The following is a 22,500-nucleotide window of genomic DNA, read 5'->3' as shown; positions in this document are numbered from 1 at the left end:
AGGAGAGACTCAGAGTCTCCCCGGGCTTTTTCACTACTGAACTGGAAGGAATGGACTCCATACTCTGACCTGTACAACCTGAAGAAATAAAAGGAAGAGAGGAACCACAAAATAAAATGAGACGGTCATCCGGGAAGTTTTCTGGTGTCAATGACTGACCATCAGTCCATGTTGTCTGAGAAAAGATAAAACAGCAAGAAGCAGGAGAACTCACAGGGCAGAGAGAGAAACACCAGCAGAAGAGTGAGTGTGTTCATCATCCTGAGGCTGGAGATGCGACATCTGATGCTCTACACAAAATACAAGAGCAGTCAGCAGGACAGAAGTACACTGCACAGACTGGAGATTTGCATCAGGATACCATGGGGAGGGAGTGGCTCTTAAACCAGCACTTTATCATAGTTTGTTCATTTATTATTTGTTCATTTTTAATTATAGTGGCTTGTCATTCTATGTTAGATACAATGTCACATTCAGAGACAAGGGCACATTTTTTGTATTGTTCTATTGGTTACACTTTATACTGTAATTATGGCACATGAATTGTCGTGAATTCATGCATGACTTCATGCATAAAAAAGCGTAATTTCATTGTAGTACTTCACGTACAATGAATAAAAGTATCTCATTAATGACTTAATGCAGGAACAATCAGTCAATAATGCGTCAATTAGGGTATTTAAATCATCAAGGTTTCTGATTTATTATTGATGTGTGTGCATTCTTTAAAGAACTGACCAGTCACAGCATTATACATTCATTCAGACAACCTATAGTGTTGTAACCATGGTTATATAAAAATGTTCTAAGGTTGAATTCTCTCCAATTCAACATTAGACATGTTTTTGAGTGAAAAAGGCATTACATTTAGCATATATCGTCACAGGTAACAACCTAACCATCACAGTGTTGTGCTAATTCTGGGAACAGGCAAATTGTATCTTTCTAGTTGTATCCATATGATGTGACAGACTTAGGTTAATATTTCACTAGGTCCGCGAGCTAGAGGGATGTGTTAAGTAGACCCCATAAAGTTATCCGACAACTGATTTTGATAGTGTATTGTATGGATGGTAGCTACAGGACATGCTTTGAATTCATAAAATGCATCTATACAGTATAAGGACGGATTAGATGGTCAGAGACTTGAGATGTGACTTGAACTTGCCATTCAGAGACTTAAGACTTGAATTGGATTCAAGCTCAAAGACTTGAGACTTGACTTGGACTTCCAACAAATCACTTGTGACCATCTCTGCCTCCACCCCACTGATGGGAAATCCAGTCCATTGGTTTTCCTTCACTCTGTCATCAATAGTTAGCAATAGTTATTGTTCCCAGGCTCAATTGAATATGAGAGAACACCACAGCTGCAACACACTTGTCTGAGTGAAGCAGTTTTATTGAGACTGTTTTTCTGAATGTGTTCATGATTTTGAAATGTTATTTAAATGTCAATTTTTGTAAATGTGAAAAACAGAACGCAAACTTTTGGCGTGTTGAGTTTTTGTACAGCGTTCCTCCTTCCTGTGTCACTGTGGCCATCGATAACAATAATAAACAGCACACTTTTCAATCTGCAGATTGTTCATCTGCAGATACAGCTTCTTTCCTAATGTGAAGAGTTTATGCTGAGATCTATGAACAGACAAATTAATACAATCAATTAAGTCAGAGGATAATTGAAACAGACAAAGAAAAAGTATCAAGAATTACTGTATTAGTCATTTCACTGAGTAGGTCTACTTACATTCACAGAAGAAAAAAAGTTGTTTCTTATCAGTTGCAGTGAATCAAATAAAATCAGGAATAAATAGTTGTGAGTAAAAGAATGACCACATCTAAAATAGAGCTAAAATCCAACATTCAGACAGCATCCATCTAATTCTATTAGAAAAGCATCATAAAGTGAATATCAGTGGCGTCAACTTGACAGGTGACTAGCTGTTAAGGTGTTGGGGGGGTTGGATGTGTTGAGTGACTGTATGAGACACAGTCCATTGGTTATTTGTACTGCTTGTGGGAAAAAGCTGTTAAACATCCTGCTGGTCCTACAGCTGATGTTGTAGGACCAGCAAAAGTGTCAACAATGTTTTAATCTGTTAAATATCTTCGCTTCCTTTTTATGGCTGTACAAATTGTTAATTTCAGGATTTGGTGTGGATTTGGTTGTGTATAGGGCAATCATTTTCGTCAAATCAAAACGTGTGTACGTTCTGAAAATAATTTGGAAGCTTTTTCATTTTTAGATGTTACCAAAATGTTGATTTTTGTACGATCTTCATGTACTTATGAAGACGTGTGGACACACTTTCACCGCAGTAATACAGACAACTTATCGTATGGCAAGAAAGTGATACTGAAAAACTGAATGTCAGTAGTCGTACAAAAAAAGAGGAAGTAGTTTTTGTATGACTCTCCTATTATTGTCTCTCACTGTGTCTCTCGGGCACAGTAATACACTGCTGTGTCCTCGGTCTTCAGACTGTTCATCTGCAGATAGACTTTACTGCTGGAGTCATCTCTGGAGATGGTGAATCTCCCCTGGACTGACTGGGAGTAATAGATAGGAGTACTAGATGTGCTTATAAAAGCGATCCACTCCAGTCCTTTTCCAGGAGCCTGTCTGATCCAGCTCATAGGGTAGTTGCTGAATGTGAATCCAGATGTTGTACATGTCAATCTGTGAGATTCTCCAGGCCTTTTAATCGCTGGTTCCGATTCTGTCAGCGTCTGACCATCAACACCTGTAAAGAAAATAAAAAACATCAAGTGGAATAAGCTGATGACATAAATAAAAGCTATGTTAAATAAAAGACCAGTGAAAATCTTCACCTGCCCAGCAGAGAGTTAAAAGCAGCAGTCCTGTCCTATAGTCCATCATGTTAAACTGTGTGTCCACTGTTCTCTGTCCTCCTCTCTGCTGTCAGATAAGTAGAGGTGGAAGATATCTGAGTTTTGCATTGACTCCCCCTCACAGGGAGGAAACATCTGGATTGGAGATATTTGATGAAACTGGGAAATGAAAATGCAAGAGCCAACCCTCCAAATCAACTGTTTTAATGTTTGTCTGACATGTTTTAGTTTCAGTAAAAGGTTTATCAATATAAAAACCTGAACCATGTATGTATTCTAATATACACAAATGACATCTGACACATTAACAAAGTTTAAATACATTTATTAAATTATGATTAATTATGTTATCAAGGCTGGTTCTCATTAGTCTCTTTAAAACAGAATAGGCAGTACATGCGCTCACAATAAGATAAATAAACTACATTCTGGTCTGATCACCAACATTAAAAGCATTTCTGAAAATGCTTTATTATCATCTTGCTTTGACATTAAAACACGTATGGTTTTCACTTATGAATATGATTTTGTGTAATACTGTATGCATGTAGTCAGTTATCATATCTTACATGGAAACAGAAAAATGTGTTTCTCATCTTCTCTAGGCCTCACAACATGATTTATAGCGTTCATCGAATTCCATAAACATGCATTTTATTAACTCACTAGAGAGCGCTGTCTTTATTAATGTTCACATTTAGAACATGTGTGTGTGTGGTTGAATCATGCTGGTTGCTGGGTATTTGTGCAGGTCTCTTGGTGGTTTGTATCACTGTGGGCCGACGTACACAGTAATACACAGCTGTGTCCTCAGGCTGCACATTCTGTCCTTTTAGAGACACTGTTAGAGCAGAAGTGTCTCTGCTGTAGCTGAACTTGTTCTTTAGAGCGTTATTTTGACGAAGGCCACTTGTTCCCCACTGATGGGAAATCCAGTCCATTGGTTTTCCTTCACTGTGTCTGATCCAACCTGTTGCATAGCTGTCATCAGTCAAAGAATAACCAGAGACCTGACAGCTGAGAGTCAGAGACTGTCCAGGCTGGACAACCAGTGAGTCTGTCTGGATGAGATCAATACTGTTCACACCTGTGGAAATACAAATAAACATTATCTCCATCATTCATCTGATTATTCAGTTTTTCTAATGTGTGTATTAAAGTGAATCCACTGAAAGCTCCTCACAGGATCCAGCAGCCAGCAGCAGCAGCAGAGCTAAAGAGAACATGTTGATGTTGAAGCTGAACTGATGTGAGCTTTTCTGTCTCTCACTGACACACACACACACTTCACTTATTTATGAGGCTACACTCTAGGAGGCTGATTTACATACCGATGACAGTGAATCAGCTGACTGAAGTATATATGAATGAATCAAAATTAAGATGAAATGTTCAGGTGTTCTCACATAAAGAAAAGGTGAAACCTGAATCTCTGAAAAACACTTGTCATGAAATTATGGAAGAGAAAGGATTGATTTATACTGTAGTTAAATCAGGGAATTTATTCCATCACTTGAAAGGTTATATATGCATTCAATGATGTAGCACTCATTTTTATGTTACATTGTTTAAATTGAGTGATTGTACTGTTCATGTTTTATTTTACTCAGAACCTTAGACTGTTTCTGAAACCATTAGTGGTCTGAGGGCTCCTCCTCTGGTGGCTTCATGTTACAAGTGTTCAGGCTCTGAGGGGTTTTTGTTCAGGTCTACTGATGGTTTGTGTTACTGTGGCTCTCTGGCACAGTAATACACAGCAGTGTCTTCAGGCTGCACATTCTGTCCATTTAGAGTCACTGTGTTAGTGGAAGTCTCTAAGTCGATACTGAACTTGTTCTTCAGTGAATCTTTGTAGTATGAAGCTCCAGTATATTTCATTCCAATCCACTCCAGTCCTTTCCCTGCAGGCTGTCTGATCCAAGCTGTGTGGTAGCTGCTGAGAGAATAAGAGACCTGACAGGTGATGGTCAGACGTTGACCTGGCTGCACAGTCACAGAGGCTGGCTGTGTCAACTGTTCACACTTCACACCTGTTAAAAAAGAGAAATGTTTTTTTTAACAAATAATCAAGTTATAGTGCAAAAGAAGAACTGTTGACTTTAAAAATCCAGAGACTCACATCCAGCTGCCAACAGCAGCAGCAGAGCTACAGAGAACATGGTTTATGTTGAAACTGACGTGCTGTGAACTCCACTGACAGCCTGATATGATGTTTTTATAGCTGCGAAAACAAGGAAGGTCACTGAGTTTGCATAAAATCAAATATATGAAGCATCAATGTTGGTCTAACTGGAGTCAATAGAAGAGTTTGTTCAGTGTTGTATCTGCAGAGTGAAAATATGCCTGGACTTTTTGTTTCCTTCAAATCCAGATACAGATAACATTAAACTGTCAATAATATTTCCACATATTTTCCAGACTTTCGTCAAACATTTAAAATAATTTAATCTAATAATATGATAGTATATAATAGTAATAGTATATAATAATATAATATCTCCATACATGACACAAATAAATTAAATTTGCACGTAATCAATAACGTTAAATGCTGTCATCACTCATCTCCTCTTTTTATGTGTTTTCTGTCAGAAATAATTTTAATGAAACTACAGCATGTGATGGAAAGAGTGACATTTTCTATTAATTTTTATTACAGGGCAATTTGAATCATTTTAGAGTTTGAATATCAGTTCAATTTTGGCTGACTTTGGACATTTTATCAAAGAGTGATCTATATTGTGTTTTCAATGTTTTTGCAAGTTTATGTAAATGCAGGGAGGATTATTAATTTATAATAAAAAACAAATATTAAAATAATATTACAGACTATAAAAAAACTTACCAAGAAATACAAAAATGTAATAAAAAATGTTTACATTAATACATTTTATAAAAAAAATCAAATTAGTTCACTAGCAGCCTGCAAGAATGAGCTCTGTAGGATTTTGTACAGCTGCTCAACCAACTCCAGTCACTGTGGGTGTCGAGCACAATAATAAACAGCAGAATCTTCAGTCTTCAGACTGTTCATCTGCAGATACAGCTGCTCTCTGCTGTTGTCTCTGGAGATGGTAAACCGGCCTTGAACTGACTGAGAGTAGTATTTGCTGCTACCACCAGTATCAGTGGCGATCCACTCCATTCCTTTTCCAGGAGCCTGTCTGATCCAGGCCATCCAGTAGCTACTGAAGGACAGTCCAGATGTTGTGCAGGTCAATCTGTGGGATTCTCCAGGTCTTTTAATCGCTGGTTCAGATTCTGTCAGAGTCTGACCATCAACACCTGTCAAAGAAAGAAATTAATCAGTTGCTTTTCTATTTTGGTCATGTTTTAAAGTCAACTTCAAATGAATATCAGTGAAAATCTTCACCTGCCCAGCAGAGAGTTAAAAGCAGCAGTCCTGTCCTATAGTCCATCATGTTAAACTGTGTGTCCACTGTTCTCTGTCCTCCTCTCTGCTGTCAGATAAGTAGAGGTGGGAGATATCTGAGTTTTGCATTGACTCCTCCCTTTTTTGGCTTTCTCCTAACTGTATCTTGTGTTTTAGCGTATCTCTTACCATTTTAACTTTGTTTCAGATTTTTAACCTGACATTACCTAATCCTTTATTTTTCCTTTATTTGTATTATTTATTTATTTATTTTGCAACATTTGAACATGTTCATTTACTCTCACTTTTGTCCAATGCAAAGTTCAAATAATAGAATAATGTTATTGTTATAAAAAAAGTTATTCATAATATTTTCATTCTAAAAATTGCATTCAGTTCATACAGTAAATCACCTTATCGACTTGAGATAGGTAAACAACATGTCATGTACAGTTATTTTTGACAAAATTGCTGTTTTTCATGTGAATAAAGCTTATATACAATATTATTGGACCAAATATTTATTTTTAAACTAGTAAATTTCAGTGCAAAAAAAATCAACTTTTGGAGGAATTCAGCTGTATTTCTACAAATAAGTAAATATTAAACACTTTCTAAAAGTCTTGTGGGAGTACAGACAATGATGTATCGGTGATTGAAACCAACAAGTTTTTAAACCAGGACTGTCAAAATGAACGCCATAATAAAGAGTTAACGCAAACAATTGTATTTCCACTAGTTGTTATTGATGTAGGATTAATGTAGGCACGATTTGTGATTTGGGCCTCAGGACACTTTTTAGTTTTGGGAAACCAGGAAGCCATGCACAGTAATGTTGTGGGTGGCTAGCAGAAAGAAACCTTGAGCAGAAATGTATAAAGAAAAGAGTTTTGAAGATAGACTGGTAACATTAGTGGTCAAAGCTTCTGGTTTGGCAAAGTGCTTCAAATGCGGAAGTGCCTTAAACCTGCATTCTAGCTGAATTCCAGCAGGGGGAAACACCCGGGTTTCAAAAGGAGGTGGGTTTCTGTAGAAATTAGTGACAAAGTGGTCCATTTCTTACTTAATTTATTTACCAGTGGTCGAAACATTTTCTTAATGAGTTTATGGTCTCAATCGCTAATTTTAAGTCTTCTGCAACACAGAATGATGTTAATTTTTTCAACTATGGTCTTGTTGGTTTTAAAATCAGCGATAAAGCAGGGGGTTGTTTTAGGACGTGGCTATGATGTTATTGCCAGTAACGTAAGGCAGATTGTAAGGGCTCCTCCCTCACTCCTCCCCAGGGGGGGATTGGCCTTCTGCCAATTCTGGCAAAATGCCAGAGGGGCCGAACCATTTTTTTGAAATGTGGGCCAGTCAGATTTTATTTTAAATACACAAATAAATTGTCTATACAGGCCGACTTAACATATGATGGGTTTTTATAGCTTGCAAGATTTCACTTTGGTTATAAAAATAATAATCATATTAATAATAACAATTCATATTAAGCAGTTGGACAGTTGACAAAGGCCGGCCTGGTCCCAAGATGGGCAGACTGACCCAATTAGAGGTTATTCAAATTGGGACGTTCGGTAAAAATCAAGAACGTCACCTTCAAATGGGATCTCCGTTTGCAGGGTTCAGGCTGTACCGGACCCTCCCAGTGATGCTGCTCTGGGGGACCGGCTGTTGTTGTCAGGTTAAATAGTAGGCCAGTCTAATTCAGTGTTTTGGTACAGTTGGTTTTAACACCTGATGCAAAGTGTAGGCCTATAGCAGTAGCCATGAAAACCTGGAACAAGCAGTGTCGTTCTGCTCCATCTTTCTGCTGTGCCCCATTCACGTAGTGTTTAGTTTTAAACTATAAAGGTTAAACTCTGCAATTAATCCTTTCATATGTGCATGAACTGTGGTGGTCCATTACACTGTAGGCAGTATTCATCAACATCGCTGTTCATTATTGATCAATAGAATGGAGAAAACATTACACTTCACAACATTTTGTATCCTTAACATGATTGTGTTATTGTACAATTTAGCAGTAAAAGCAGTAGCCTATGTGAGTCAACCTTAGACTTTTCAACTTGGGAGCAAAACGTGCTCCTTGAGGGAAAAAAAAGTTACCATAGCCCTAGTCATGCTAGTTAAACAACTGGACTTTGGGGTCAAGTGTTGTCTTATTTGGCCATGTCCCAGATGGAAACCCCCCTTACTGGAATACTGACTATAATAATATTCCAATATATTTTCTGTTTTGAATTGTTACCTGCCACCAGAATTGTGTGATTTCCTTGCCATAAATATTGACGTTTTTACCAGAAATTGGTGCCTAAAAATGTACCAGAATGCAAGAATTGAAGTCTTTTACCCTCAAAATTTCCTAGGGGAGGACCCCCAGACGCCCCCTGCTTTTTGTTCCCCTAAAGGATAATTCTGAGCAAGGAAAATCCATGTACCGACAGTCATAAAAACATATTTAGATTGTAGTAAGAGAGTTAAAACAGAGAAAAATATGGAGATCCAGACAGACATTATGTACAGTGTGAACAGAGGGAGAAACACAATCGAACAGACTGACAGTGACAATAAAGAACAACATCTGTAGAGAATGACAGTAACAGCATTTGTCATAAACATGTGCTCTTTAAAAAGTAGTAAGCATTGTTTGCCAGTTACTTACATTAAATGTTTAAAAATCTGTTACATAAGGTACTGCTTATATTATTTCACTATCTGTACACAAATGTAATTAGTGAATGCATGTGTCCGTGGGTGTGGCTGCTTGGACGTGGTAATGCGGGCTGGTGTGGCTACAGTGCCAGGGCTAAATTGTTGTCCCACTCCGCCCCTCTTGTCTAAAATCGTCACATCCACCAGGGTGGCTGCACCCGTAACGGCAAACTCAGCAACGGATAGCAGATCTCCAATTTCAATTTCAATTTCAATTTTATTTATAGTATCAATTCATAACAAGAGTTATCTCAAGACACTTTACAAATAGACCACACTCCAGAATTTACAAGGACCCAACAGTTCTAGTAGTTTCCTCCAGAGCAAGCAACAGTGCGACAGTGGCGAGGAAAAACTTCCTTTTAGGCAGAAACCTCGGTCAGACCCAGGCTCTTGGTAGGCGGTGTCTGACGGGCCGGTTGGGGTTAATGAAGAGTGGCAATAACAAAAATAGAAAAAAATTAGTAGTTTGTAGCAGTTCTTTGTAGTAGTTCATGGCATAGCAGGACGCTGTGCGGCATTACATCTCCACCAACCAATGGGTGACGTCACACATGAGCTGTCCATTAATATACAGTCTATGGTTTTGAATGTCAAGTTTTGTTTCAAAGACTAGGGGAAGTGGTGGAATTGTGGAAATTGGTTCTCTGACAAACACATTTTAGATTGTTAGCGAAAAGAAATAACAATGTCATGAAAGAGAAACTGACTTTTTGAGGATTCATTCATACTGTAGTGTACATAAATCACCATTTAAAAAAATCTAAAGACTGTTTGATCCTTTACTGTAACAGTGAGCTGGTGTGGAAACCATTAGTGGTCTGAGGGCTCCTCCTCTGGTGGCTTCATGTTACAAGTGTTCAGGCTCTGAGGGGGTTTTGTACCTGCAGGTCTACTGATGAGTCACTGTGTGAGTCTTAATTGTATACTTGTTCTTCAGTGAATCTTTGTAGTTTGGTGGAACATCACCATGTACAATCACTCCAGTCTTTTCCCTGCATGCTGTCTGATCCACGGTGTGTAGTATGGCTACTACTTGTATTTATTGTTTCACATATTTGGTTACTGACTGTATTTGTTGCAAACATAAATACTTTGACAGCAGACAGAATCATGTGAACAGTAATATTTTTTTGTAGTTTTTGATGAAAGACTTTTAATGGTTTCATTGTTTGCAGATGTTTAAAAAAACAGACATATAGAGACACTTGGACCCTTCCAGAGGAAAACAGCTGCTCAGGAACTGAAATGTGACAAAATGTAACAAACTAAATCCTTTTAACATAGGTGAAAACTATTTTAGTTACATTTACAAGTTTGTCATCTGTAATAAACAACACATTTTACCTTCATATGTTTGTGGAAATACAATCATAATCATGCAGCCGGATTTCTATTTCTTTTTTTCTTGATTTTTAAAAGCCAGTCATACATCAATCCTACTGAAGTGTCTGTTATGACTTTACCTGAGGACATTAGTCATGTAAGACAGTGCAGAGTTTATCAGTCCAGGGAGGACGAGGAAAGACATGAAATGTTTCTTACTGCAGGAGTTGAAGTAGTTTAATTTAAGCAACTAGATCATTGTGATGTTTTTGGCACTTTTACCAACTAGTGATCTTAATTGTGTTTTTGTTGGTTTAATGTTGAGTAATAATATTTCTCAGAAAAGCAGGATATAATATAATGGAGAGAAAAGGGGTTCTTTTTTTTAAATGATGTGTAATGTAAAATTGTATGATATAAATATTACATTCCTACAGTATATCCTCTTCATCAGCCCAGTAAGAATACTGTAGAATTTTTGTACAGTTGCTTAATAAACTCCAGTCACTGTGGCTCTCGAGCACAATAATAAACAGCAGAATCTTCAGTCTTCAGACTGTCCATCTGCAGATACAGCTGCTCTCTGCTGTTGTCTCTGGAGACGGTAAACCGGCCTTGAACTGACTGAGAGTAGTACATGTAGCTACTGTCATATTTGATATTGGCAACCCACTCCAGTCCTTTTCCAGGAGCCTGTCTGATCCAGGCCATCCGGTAGCTACTGAATGACAATCCAGATGTTGTACAGGTCAATCTGTGGGATTCTCCAGGTATTTTAACTGCTGGTTCAGATTCTGTCAGAGTCTGACCATCAACACCTGTCAAAGAAAGAAATTACTGCTTTTAATTTTGGTAATGTTTAAAGAACAACTTCAAATTAAGATCAGTGAAAATCTTCACCTGCCCAGCAGAGAGTTAAAAGCAGCAGTCCTGTCCTATAGTCCATCATGTTAAACTGTGTGTCCACTGTTCTCTGTCCTCCTCTCTGCTGTCAGATAAGTAGAGGTGGAAGATATCTGAGTTTTGCATCAACTCCTCCTCTCAGGGAGGAAACATCAGGACTGGAAACAAAAATCTAAAAACTACAATCAATTTTTATTGACCAGGAAATGTTCATGTTTGTTTGTACTTTTGAAATGCTATTTTAAAATATGGTATTATCAACAATACCACAACAATTATTTAAGCATAATTATGTCATCTGATTGATTGATTGAAGCAGTGGTACCCAGCACATATGGATGTGGCATTGTGATGGTTTATGGTCATTTCATGGCAGAAAGGATTGTAACAGATTATCATTTGGAGGAGAACATAAATATCTGGAGCATTAGGGGCTTGAAACAAATAAATAAAAACAATCACTGCTTTTCTTACCTGTCTTTTGTCCCTTCATATGGATGTCACTGGGATAAGTGTTAAAGCCAGTCCTTGTCTGCCCCCTAGAGTTTTAAAACAGGAATGGTAGCTAATTTAAAATGTTCATGAAGATTACTCACTTGTGACACCCAACAAGATTTGTTTGTTATTAAAGCTCTGTGCTTGTTCTCTGCTTACCAACCAATGCATGCTGGGATACACTCAAGCACCATTAGACAGTAAATGAAAAGCAGAAGATGGATTATTGTAACTAATGGTTAGAGGACTATGATTTTGTTTAGTTTTCGTCATCATAGCTCAATGTTTCTTTTACCTTTTAAATATTTGAAAAAAGGCAAATTTTTCCTTATGAATTGGTATTTATATCTTTTGACAAAAATCATACCACCATCATTTCTATGTGATTTTCATGATAAGGTGTGAACATTTACTACCAAGTTGTAAAGGTTAACCAAGGATTATTAATGTGAGACAGTTGTGCTCTATAAATCCAGTAAGAATGAGTTCTGTAGGATTTTGTCCGGCTGCTCAAACAACTCCAGTCTCTCTGGCTCTTGAGCACAACAATAAACAGCAACTTTAGTCCTCAGACTTTTCTGATCTAGCTTCTTTCCTAATGGGAAGAGTTTTTGCTGAGGTAGGGAATGAGTCCTTACCCCAAGTGAAGGAGTTTAAATACATTGGGGTCTTGTTTGCGAGTGAGGGGACAATGGAGCGGGAGATGGTCAGAGAATCCGATCTGCGGGGGCGGTGTTACTTTCAGTTCATTGCACCGTTGTGACGAGAAGAGAATCGAGCCAGAAGGTAAAGCTCTCAATCTACCGTATCAGTTTTCTTTCCTACCCTCACCTATGGTCATGAAGGCTGGGTCATGACCGAAAGAACGAGATCCAGCTTCTTTCATAATGGGAAGAGTTTTTGCTAAGATCTCAATACAGACATACGGTATTAAAACAATCTAAGTATATTTTAAAAGGACAGAGAAAAAAATGGCAACATGGTTTTGATTTGTTAAATATTTGCATTCTTTCTTTTTATGGCAGTAAAATGTGATAATTTCAGGATGTTGTGTAAATTTGTTATAAATAAGAAAATCATTTCATAAAAAAACTGAAATCTGATAATCATGTGGAAGCATTTTAATTGTAAATGTTACCAAAACATTATTTGGATGAACATCTTGCATGTACTTCTGATGTGGACACAATTTCACCGCACTAATACATAACTTGTTGACAGTTTGGCAAAAAAAGTAATATGTCAACTGAATGTTCCCAGTGGTGACTGTATTTAGAGGAAGTAGTTTTTGTATGACTCTGCTATTATCGTCTCTCACTGTGGCTCTCGGGCACAGTAATACACTGCTGTGTCCTCGGTCTTCAGACTGTTCATCTGCAGATAGACTTTACTGCTGGAGTCATCTCTGGAGATGGTGAATCTCCCCTGGACTGACTGGGAGTAATAGAGATAAGAACTGCCTGTGTGTACAAAAGCGATCCACTCCAGTCCTTTTCCAGGAGTCTGTCTGACCCAGTTCATATGGTAGCTGCTGAATGTGAATCCAGATGTTGTACAGGTCAATCTGTGGGATTCTCCAGGCCTTTTAATCGCTGGTTCAGATTCTGTCAGCGTCTGACCATCAACACCTGTAAAGAAGATAAAAAACATCAAGTGGAATAAGCTGATGACATAAATAAAAGCTATGTTAAATAAAAGACCAGTGAAAATCTTCACCTGCCCAGCAGAGAGTTAAAAGCAGCAGTCCTGTCCTATAGTCCATCATGTTAAACTGTGTGTCCACTGTTCTCTGTCCTCCTCTCTGCTGTCAGATAAGTAGAGGTGGAAGATATCTGAGTTTTGCATTGACTCCTCCTTTTTGATTGAACAGTGTCCTTTGTTCAATCTTTCCTCAAAACATATTTTCATGTCACGGCTTTATTCTTAACGTAATTTGTGTTATTCTTCAGAAGTCAGATTTTATTTACATTTTTAACGTAATGTCATTATAATGCATGTTTTACAGTTAGTCACTCTGTGACATTTGAACACATATTTTTACTTGGCAGATAATGTAAATTATGTAATAGTGTTACTGTTTACTTGTATGCTTGGTTTGAGATTGACAAACATTATCTTATGTCTCTTTTTTTTAAATTGAAATGTTGAGTCCTGATAATACAAACAAGGTTTTGTTTCAGTTGTATGCAACAATGTAAACATGTAATTCAGTTTTTGTTGTGGGAGAAGAGCCAATGATCAGAGATTGAAACCCCAAAGTATTTAAAGAAAGAGTGCAGGCTGTGAGCTGGTGTTGAAACCATCAGTGGTCTGAGGGCTCCTCCTCTGGTGGCTTCATGTTACAAGTGTTCAGGCTCTGAGGGGTTTTTGTTCAGGTCTATTGATGGTTTGTGTTACTGTGGCTCTCTGGCACAGTAATACACAGCAGTGTCTTCAGGCTGCACATTCTGTCCATTTAGAGTCACTCTGTTACTGGAAGTTTCCAAGTCGATGCTGAACTTGTTCTTTAGTGAATCTTTGTAGTATGAAGCTCCAGTATATTTCATTCCAATCCACTCCAGTCCTTTCCCTGCAGGCTGTCTGATCCAAGCTGTGTGATAGCTACCAACAGAATAAGAGACCTGACATGTGATGGTCAGACGTTGACCTGGCTGCACAGTCACAGAGGCTGGCTGTGTCAACTGTTCACACTTCACACCTGTGGAGGAAAACATGTTAAATATTGAACCAGTTTAATAACAGTGAGCAGTCAGTGTGCTGTTAGTGTCTCTGCCTCAGTGAGACTCACAGGATCCAGCAGCCAGCAGCAGTATCAGAGCTACAGAGAACATGGTTGCCCTTGAAGGTGATCTGATGGGAGCTTCTCTTCTTCTGCTGCAACTGACAGCCTGAAAGTCTTTATAGCAGACTGTGGGGATGTTCACTTTGCATAGAGAAGGTAACTGACAGGCTATAATAGAAGGACTGACGGTCCTGTTACAAGTCCTTGCTTGGAATTGTGTTACGAAATATATTTTTGACATGTAAAGAAAATGTAGTTATCATTAAGAACTTAAAACAAAATTAAATTCCATTTGTTTTTAATCACAAATTGTCTAACACAAGTCAAACGTGTCACAAATATATTTATATTTGCGGAATCAACAAAATAACACAATATTGTCTGCTTCAACCACATCTGGGGGATCTGCAATAAAACCTGTCTGAATGGAGCAGTTTTATTGAGACTCTTTCTCTAAATGTGTTGTAATGTTGATCTGAAGCTTATTATGTGAATGAGAAAAGAAGACAGCAAAGATTTGACTTGTTTTGACATGTTGAGTTTTTGTACAGTATTGCTCCTTCCTGTGTCACTGTGGCTCTCGAGCACAATAATAAACAGCAGAATCTTCAGTCTTCAGACCGTTCATCTGCAGATACACCTGCTCTCTGCTGTTTTCTCTGGAGATGGTAAACCGGCCTTTGACTGACTGAGAGTAGTAGATGCTGCCACTGCCACTGCTGATGTAAGCGATCCATTCCAGTCCTTTTCCAGCAGCCTGTCTGATCCAAGCACTATGAATATCACCACTAAACCCAGAATATGTGCAGGTCAGTCTGTGGGATTCTTCAGGTCTTTTAACCACTGATTCAGACTCAGTCAGTGTTTGACCCTCAGTACCTACAGACATTTAAACAGCTCATTAGTTATTGTAATGCAGCCATGTTGTCTTTGTACCAGGAAGTTTGTCAGAAAAAAACATCTATTGTTCTTACCTGCCCAGTTAAATGACAGGATGAGAAAAACAACCAAATAATCAGGTCTGATCATTGTTAAAACCAGTTGTCTCTGTCCAGTCTACAGTGTGTATGTCAGTGATTTAGTGTCTGTCCTTCACTCTGCAACACATATGTAGAGATGGAAGAGGTCAGAGATTTGCATTAACTCCTCCTCCTATAAGAGAAACAGTACATATCTGGGGGGAAGGACGTCATGATTTTACATTATGATTATGATAATCAGTTTGTATTGAAATGATGATTATTTTCAAGTTATTCAACTGTCACATTTTGTTCATCACCACATTTAATGTGTTCATATATTCTGCTCAGCAGTATTTGATGGGCAATCAATTTAGTGAATATATTTAATGCAACACATGCAGCTTGATATCCAAAATAGAAACTTTATTAACCACTATTGTAAAAGTCCGTTTAAGTTACTATAATGTAAACAGGAAGTCACAAACCACGACAGCAGCTGTTGCTCTTTATAATGTGCATGTACTGTATGTTTGCATGTGTGTTGGGTTTAGAGACACTGTGACATTCTCCTTAGTGTCAGCTGACATCTTATCCTCTACTGTCACCTTTGGTTATTCTTGAAAATAATTTGCATGAGTTTTTTGTCAAGCTTCTCTGCTTCCTTTAGCTGCTGTGTGTTTTGTACAGTAATACACAGCAGAGTCCTCTGTCTTTAAGTTGGACAGTCTCAGATACACCATGCTTTTGCTGTCATCTCTACTGATTTCTACACGGCCCTGCACACTGCTCGCATAAGTGTTACTACTACTACTAACGTTTTTCCAGAAGCACCTTGATTCCGACCGAAAGTCCTTCTCCATGTCTTCTCTTGTCACTCTCATGTTTTGTTAAAAACCATATTCATTTCTAAATCACATTAGATTTTTGTAATAATCTGCTTAAGTATGCAGTGCACAGATAATATTAGACAGAGATAACTAAGAATGTTAAGTTCCTGCATGGGAAGGGCGGGGTCATTTGAAATGCTCTGCGTTAAAGCAATGCAAAATCTCATGGAGAAAAAAAAATGTTCTGAACGGTTTCGGTCCTGGTTAAAGTGTGTGTCAATAATGATCTGTAAATGTTTTGGGTGTGAATTTATGTTATCTGGGTTTTAGTTTTGTAAGGTTGGTTTAGTGTATTTTTGTTGCACCATGATGGAGACCTTGTTCGCCTTACTGTTATACAGCATTGGAAAACATGTTTTAAATACATTTTTCTTAAGATTAACAAAACGTATATAAATCTACTGTTTATTTGGGTAATTATATGTAGTCTAATATTTCATATTTGTTATGTTTTTTGTTGGTTTAAAGCTATAGTGTGTAGTTTCTGTCTTCGCCTTGAGGAATTTTAAGTAATGACAACAAAACTGATGATGCAAGCCATTCTGTGATCACACACACACACGTTAGATGTTTAGTAATGACTACTAATGTAAACTTCATTTGTCTACTGCATCAACTTACTGCTCTGTGTTAATATAACTTGACCTGTTAAGTTTTACCTTGTCTAAAAACTGAGACGGTTTAAGACAACAGGTTTTTTAGTAACTTCTTCTGGTAAACTCAATTAATTCGCAGTAGCAGTGTACACTCCTCTGAAGTCCTTAACAGACTTTGAGAACTCAGCTGCTCCTGATTGAAATAGTTTTCTCTTTACTCACATTTCCTTTATGACCAGGGCCCTCACTCATTCCCACAGTTGACTTATTCTGTTAATAAGCATGTGTTGTTGATTTTTTCAGTAATAAAACTGACTTAATAAAAATTAATGTATTATTAGATGATAAGCATTGAAGCTAAGTTGTCAACAAATGTTTTGTTTGCATGAAAATTTTAAAATCATATACGTATGTAAAATTATTTTTTTCATGTGGGAATACAATACATCAAATTAACAGTGACCGTAACATCCAAGTATTTAAGTGTAATATAACAATATATTATTTCTTAGGATATAGCCATACAAATGAGTTCTGTAGGATTTTGTACAGCTGCTCAACCAACTCCAGTCACTGTGGCTCTCGAGCACAATAATAAACAGCAGAATCTTCAGTCTTCAGACTGTCCATCTGCAGATACAGCTGCTCTCTGCTGTTGTCTCTGGAGACGGTAAACCGGCCTTGAACTGACTGAGAGTAGTAGATGCTGCTGGTATAAGAGATGGTAGCAATCCACTCAAGACCTTTTCCTGGAGCCTGTCTGATCCAGGCCATCCAGTTGCTACTAAATGACAATCCAGATGTTGTACAGGTCAATTTATGGTATTCTCCAGGTCTTTTAACTGCTGGTTCAGATTCTGTCAGAGTCTGACCATCAACACCTGTCAAATAAAGAAAATGCTTTTAAATTTTGGTAATGTTTTAAAGGCAAGACTTCAAATTAAGATAAGTGAAAGTCTTCACCTGCCCAGCAGAGAGTTAAAAGCAGCAGTCCTGTCCTATAGTCCATCATGTTAAACTGTGTGTCCACTGTTCTCTGTCCTCCTCTCTGCAGTCAGATAAGTAGAGGTGAAAGATATCTGAGTTTTGCATCGACTCCTCCTTGTTTGGCTTCCTCCTAACTGTATTTTGTTTTTTAGCAAATCATCTCAACATACAGTAACTCTTTTCACTTTGACTTTCTTTCACTTTTTTAACTTGATGTTAAGTAATCCTTCATTTTATTTTATTTTTTTACTTTAAGTCATTTGGGACATTTGAATATATTTCTTTACTCTCACTTTTTGCTCACTGCGTTTAGTTTATTTAGTAAGTAAATCATCATGAGATGAGCACATCTCATATACCCTAAAGGTATTTTTTATCAAATTGCAGTTTTTCATGTAAAAAAAGCTTATGAACACTATTATTACACCAACTGAATAAATATATATTAACTGAATAAATATATACTCATCAGTTTAAAGTAAAATATATATAATGTAGATATATTAAAGTTCTTTGTGAGGGGTGGGGGGGTACTCAGATGCTTCAGATCACATTGCTGTTTGTTGTCTGTAGAGGTTTTTGTCCAGCTGCTCCACTGTCTTCAGTCACTGTGTCTGTCGAGCACAGAAGTAAACGGCAGAATCTGCTGCTGTCAGGCTCTGGACCTCCAGGTACTGAGTGCTGCTGGGAACATCTTCAGTCATGATGAAACGGCTTTGAAAGGAGCTGCCATAGCTAGCAGAGTTTGAACCTGCATTCATCCTACCAATCCACTCCAGAGCTTCCCCTGGTCTCTGTCGTATCCAGTGAATAAAGTAGTCTGTCATGTCAAAACCAGATATGATACATGACATCTTCACGGTCTCTCCAGGTCTTTTCACCTCAGAGGGAGACTGGTCCAGTTTGATCTCACTCCAAACTCCTGTGAGGAAAGAATTGTGATAATCATCCATCACAGAGGTTAAATAGTTACACTAGAGTCTCTTCAGTGTGTCAAAGCAGAAATTACTCTTACCATGAAAAGTAACTATGAAGAACAAAGTCAATAAAATCATCTTTTCCATTATGTAATCAACACTGTGATCCAGTGTTTTCTGATTTGAATATATACGTTTTCTAAAGTGTCCCAGTTCTGTCATAAATGTTCTAAGACTTGTTGATGTTGTGATTATAAGGAAGGAAGAGTTTGCATGGACCTCCCTCTTCAGGTTTAGAAAGGGAACATGGAAAGCAGATGCACTTTAACATCAGTAGTTTTCTACAAGAGCAGGAAACTAAAAAATACCAAATGCCTTGAAAGTATTTCTGTTATAAAATAAAGTAGTTTGATACTACAGGGACAGACATGATGTATTTTTCTGACAATATATTGAACTGAGAACTATTTCTCGTGTGTTTTACTGTTTAAGTGACATCAAAACATGTATTTCCTTGGATTTTATTCGTTAGAATTAAAAAAGCAGATGACATAATATTTTTCATGGCCACATTATAAAAATGTTATTTGGATACTTAAACTGCATATTTGAATAGGTTTTTTCATCGTCCTTTTTGTAAATGGTATTGTCTGATACAGCTCTTTAAATAACAGCAAGTTATTTTTTGTTGTCTTGTCTAAGCATCTAAATTCAATTATAGAGATCCAAAACCTCACATCCTTGTAGGGATACCTTTCTCAAATTTGTCTAATTAAAGACAATCTCTCTGGACCAACTGGCCACATATACTCTGCTGAATAATTTGTGTCTACATTTTATTTTACCAGTCTTGCTGGTTGCAGATCTATTTGTGGTTTTGTATCACTGTGGGGTAACGTGCACAGTAATACACAGCTGTGTCCTCAGGCTGCACATTCTGTCCTTTTAGAGTCACAGTCAGAGCAGAAGTGTCTCTGTAGATTTACATACTGTTGACAGTAAATCAGCTGACTAAAGTATTTGAATAAATTAAAATGAAGATGAAATGTTTAGGGGGTGCCGTAAATCTCTGACAAACATATGTTTGATTGATAATGAAAAGTAAATAACAATATTATAGAAGAGAAACTGACTTATTGAGGAATACTTTAAACTGTAGTTAAATCACTGTTTTTTCACTTGAAAGGTTATATATGCATACAATGATGTACACTTGCACTTTGGAAACCTTGTGTTTGTTAAAATTGTGCTATATAAATAAAGTGGATTGGATTGGATTGGATACAATGATGTATCACTGATTGTTAAGTCAGACTATTTACATTGATTGATTGTGCTGGAAATGTTCAATTTAATTAAAAACAATTTGTGTGGGATCTGTTTCTCTCCTTGTTGTAACAGTGAGCTGGTGTTGAAACCATTAGTGGTCTGAGGGCTCCTCCTCTGGTGGCTTCATGTTACAAGTGTTCAGGCTCTGAGGGGTTTTTGTTCAGGTCTACTGATGGTTTGTGTTACTGTGGCTCTCCTGGCACAGTAATACACAGCAGTGTCTTCAGGCTGCACATTCTGTCCATTTAGAGTCACTGTCTTGCTGGAAGTCTCTAAGTCGATACTGAACTTGTTCTTCAGGGAATCTTTGTAGTATGAAGCTCCGGTATATTTCATTCCAATCCACTCCAGTCCTTTCCCTGCAGGCTGTCTGATCCAAGCTGTGTAGTAGTCACCAAGAGAATAAGAGACCTGACAGGTGATGGTCAGACGTTGACCTGGCTGCACAGTCACAGAGGCTGGCTGTGTCAACTGTTCACACTTCACACCTGTTAAAAAAGAAAACAAAATTGTAACAAATGATCAAGTTATACTGGAAGAAGAAATGTTGACTTCAACAAATCCAGAGAGACTCACATCCAGCTGCCAACAGCAGCAGCAGAGCTACAGAGAACATGGTTTATGTTGAAACTGACGTGCTGTGAACTCCACTGACAGCCTGATGTGATGGTTTTATAGCAGAGAAACAAGGAAGGTCACTGAGTTTGCATAAAATGAACACATATGAAGCAGCAATGCTGGTCAACTGGAGCATAGAAGACTCTGTTCAGTGTTAGTATACGTATCTGCAGAGTGAAAACATGCTTGTATTTATTTTCTTCATATACAAATACAGATAACTTTAGGGCATTAAACAGTTAATATTGTCTCCACATGTATTCTAGACATTTCTCTGCAGTTAAAACCACAAAAAAACCTCAAGGACTATATCATTATTGTTCTATCTTCAAACAATAATTTTAATTTTAATGAAACAGTTATCTCCATACATGATACAGGTAAAACCATTCTAAACAATAACATCAATCTTCACTTTCAGCTGTTTTCTCTTAGAAATAATTTTAATGAAATTACAGTATGTGTAGGAAAGAGTGACATATTGATTTTATTACAAAGCGATATGAATCATTTCAGAGTTTGAGTATTAGTCAGTTAAGTTCAATGACAACAGCAGATCTGAGTTTCTCATTTTATTAACAGAGGAGAGAGAAACTAGACACTGACTGTGCTCTAGTGATTTTACATAAGAAATAGCAACATCATTTTTCTAACTCCCATGTTAAGACATGCTTAGTTCCACATCCTTTATGGTTTGTGTCTTAATTTGTAGATAGGTAATTATTTGTAGTAATTTAATTTCAGCCAGATTGTTTGTATCAACGAGTGACCTTTTTTTTTGTTTTTATGCAGGGGAGGATTGTTGCTTTATTTTAAAAACGTTTTACAAGAAATCACAGCATATAAAACAAATTAACAACCTTAAGAAAATAAAAGCTAGTATAAAATAAGGAATGAGATGAAAACACGTCCTGCTTGTGCACTACTACTAGCCTGAAAGAATAAGTACTGCAGGATTTTGTACAGATGCTCAACCAACTCCAGTCCACTGTGGCTCTCGAGCACAATAATAAACAGCAGAATCTTCAGTCTTCAGACTGTCCATCTGCAGATACAGCTGCTCTCTGCTGTTTTCTCTAGAGATGTAAACCGGCTTGAACTGACTGCGAGTAGTATTTGGTGCTACCACCGTTTCATTCCAGGCAATCCACTCCAGTCCTTTTCCAGGAGCCTGTCTGATCCAGGCCATGTGATAGCTGCCTAAATTAAACCCAGAGGCTGTACAGTCAGTCTGTGGGATTCTCCAGGTCTTTTAACAACTGGTTCAGACTCTGTCAGAGTCTGACTGTTAACACCTGTCAGATAAACAAGAAAACAATCACTACCTGAAGGACAGTATCTTTTCGAACACTCAAATTAAGATCATTGAAAATCTTCACCTGCCCAGCAGAGAGTTAAAAGCAGCAGTCCCTGTCCTATAGTCCATCATGTTAAACTGGTGTTCACTGTTTCTGTCCTCCTCTCTGCACTCAGATAGTAAGGTGGGAAGATATCTGAGTTTTGCATTGACTCCTCCTCACAGGAGGAAACATCTGGACTGGAGCTGTTTTAATGTTTGTCTGAAATGTTTTAATTTTTGTAAAAATGTTAGCCAACATTAACACTATAACCATATTCAATCTAATAATACACAAATGACATTTGACACAATAAAAATTTGGTTATTAAAATGTGTTAAATTATGGAATTGGAATAATGCTCTCTTTCTCATTAGTCACTTTGACTGTAATTAGCAGCACATTAGATCATTTACA

General features: G+C 37.5%; 1 long non-coding RNA gene, 1 pseudogene and 7 gene segments (V, D, J or C); 1 reads left to right on the top strand and 8 right to left on the bottom strand.

The window, feature by feature from the left end:
- LOC116679073 (Ig heavy chain V region 3-like) overlaps positions 1-308 on the bottom strand; it is an 877-nt gene extending 569 nt beyond the window's left edge. Inside the window, 2 exon segments of the V gene segment in view lie at positions 1-78; positions 215-308. The exon segment at positions 1-78 is cut by the window's left edge and continues 569 nt beyond it. Coding sequence covers positions 1-78; positions 215-260 — 124 coding nt within the window.
- Positions 309-2,409: 2,101 nt separating this feature from the next.
- Positions 2,410-2,944, bottom strand: LOC116679079 (immunoglobulin heavy variable 3-48-like). The segment is given in 2 exon segments: positions 2,410-2,747; positions 2,836-2,944. Coding segments are annotated over 2 exon segments (363 nt in total).
- Positions 2,583-6,127, top strand: LOC116679088 (uncharacterized). Its single transcript, XR_004329440.1, has 2 exons — positions 2,583-2,677; positions 6,072-6,127. It is a non-coding gene; the product is annotated as an uncharacterized LOC116679088 (long non-coding RNA).
- LOC116679070 (Ig heavy chain V region PJ14-like) lies at positions 3,507-4,120 on the bottom strand. The segment is given in 2 exon segments: positions 3,507-3,943; positions 4,040-4,120. Coding segments are annotated over 2 exon segments (465 nt in total).
- Positions 4,526-5,071, bottom strand: LOC116679087 (Ig heavy chain V region 5A-like). The segment is given in 2 exon segments: positions 4,526-4,886; positions 4,976-5,071. Coding segments are annotated over 2 exon segments (345 nt in total).
- A 6,848-nt stretch (positions 6,128-12,975) lies between the features above and the next one.
- Positions 12,976-13,491, bottom strand: LOC116679078 (Ig heavy chain V region 6.96-like). The segment is given in 2 exon segments: positions 12,976-13,296; positions 13,385-13,491. Coding segments are annotated over 2 exon segments (363 nt in total).
- A 570-nt stretch (positions 13,492-14,061) lies between these two features.
- LOC116679085 (immunoglobulin heavy variable 4-30-4-like) lies at positions 14,062-14,534 on the bottom strand. The segment is given in 2 exon segments: positions 14,062-14,366; positions 14,457-14,534. Coding segments are annotated over 2 exon segments (348 nt in total).
- A 3,904-nt stretch (positions 14,535-18,438) lies between these two features.
- LOC116679071 (Ig heavy chain V region 1-72-like) lies at positions 18,439-19,031 on the bottom strand. The segment is given in 2 exon segments: positions 18,439-18,804; positions 18,898-19,031. Coding segments are annotated over 2 exon segments (441 nt in total).
- Positions 19,032-21,715: 2,684 nt separating this feature from the next.
- On the bottom strand, positions 21,716-22,175 carry LOC116679083 (immunoglobulin heavy variable 3-11-like; annotated as a pseudogene).
- Between the last annotated feature and the right edge of the window lie 325 nt (positions 22,176-22,500).

The sequence above is a fragment of the Etheostoma spectabile genome, unplaced genomic scaffold (assembly GCF_008692095.1).
Source record: "Etheostoma spectabile isolate EspeVRDwgs_2016 unplaced genomic scaffold, UIUC_Espe_1.0 scaffold00009291, whole genome shotgun sequence".
In the NCBI taxonomy this organism is placed as follows: domain Eukaryota; kingdom Metazoa; phylum Chordata; class Actinopteri; order Perciformes; family Percidae; genus Etheostoma; species Etheostoma spectabile.
This window is presented reverse-complemented; position numbering and strand designations above follow the sequence as displayed.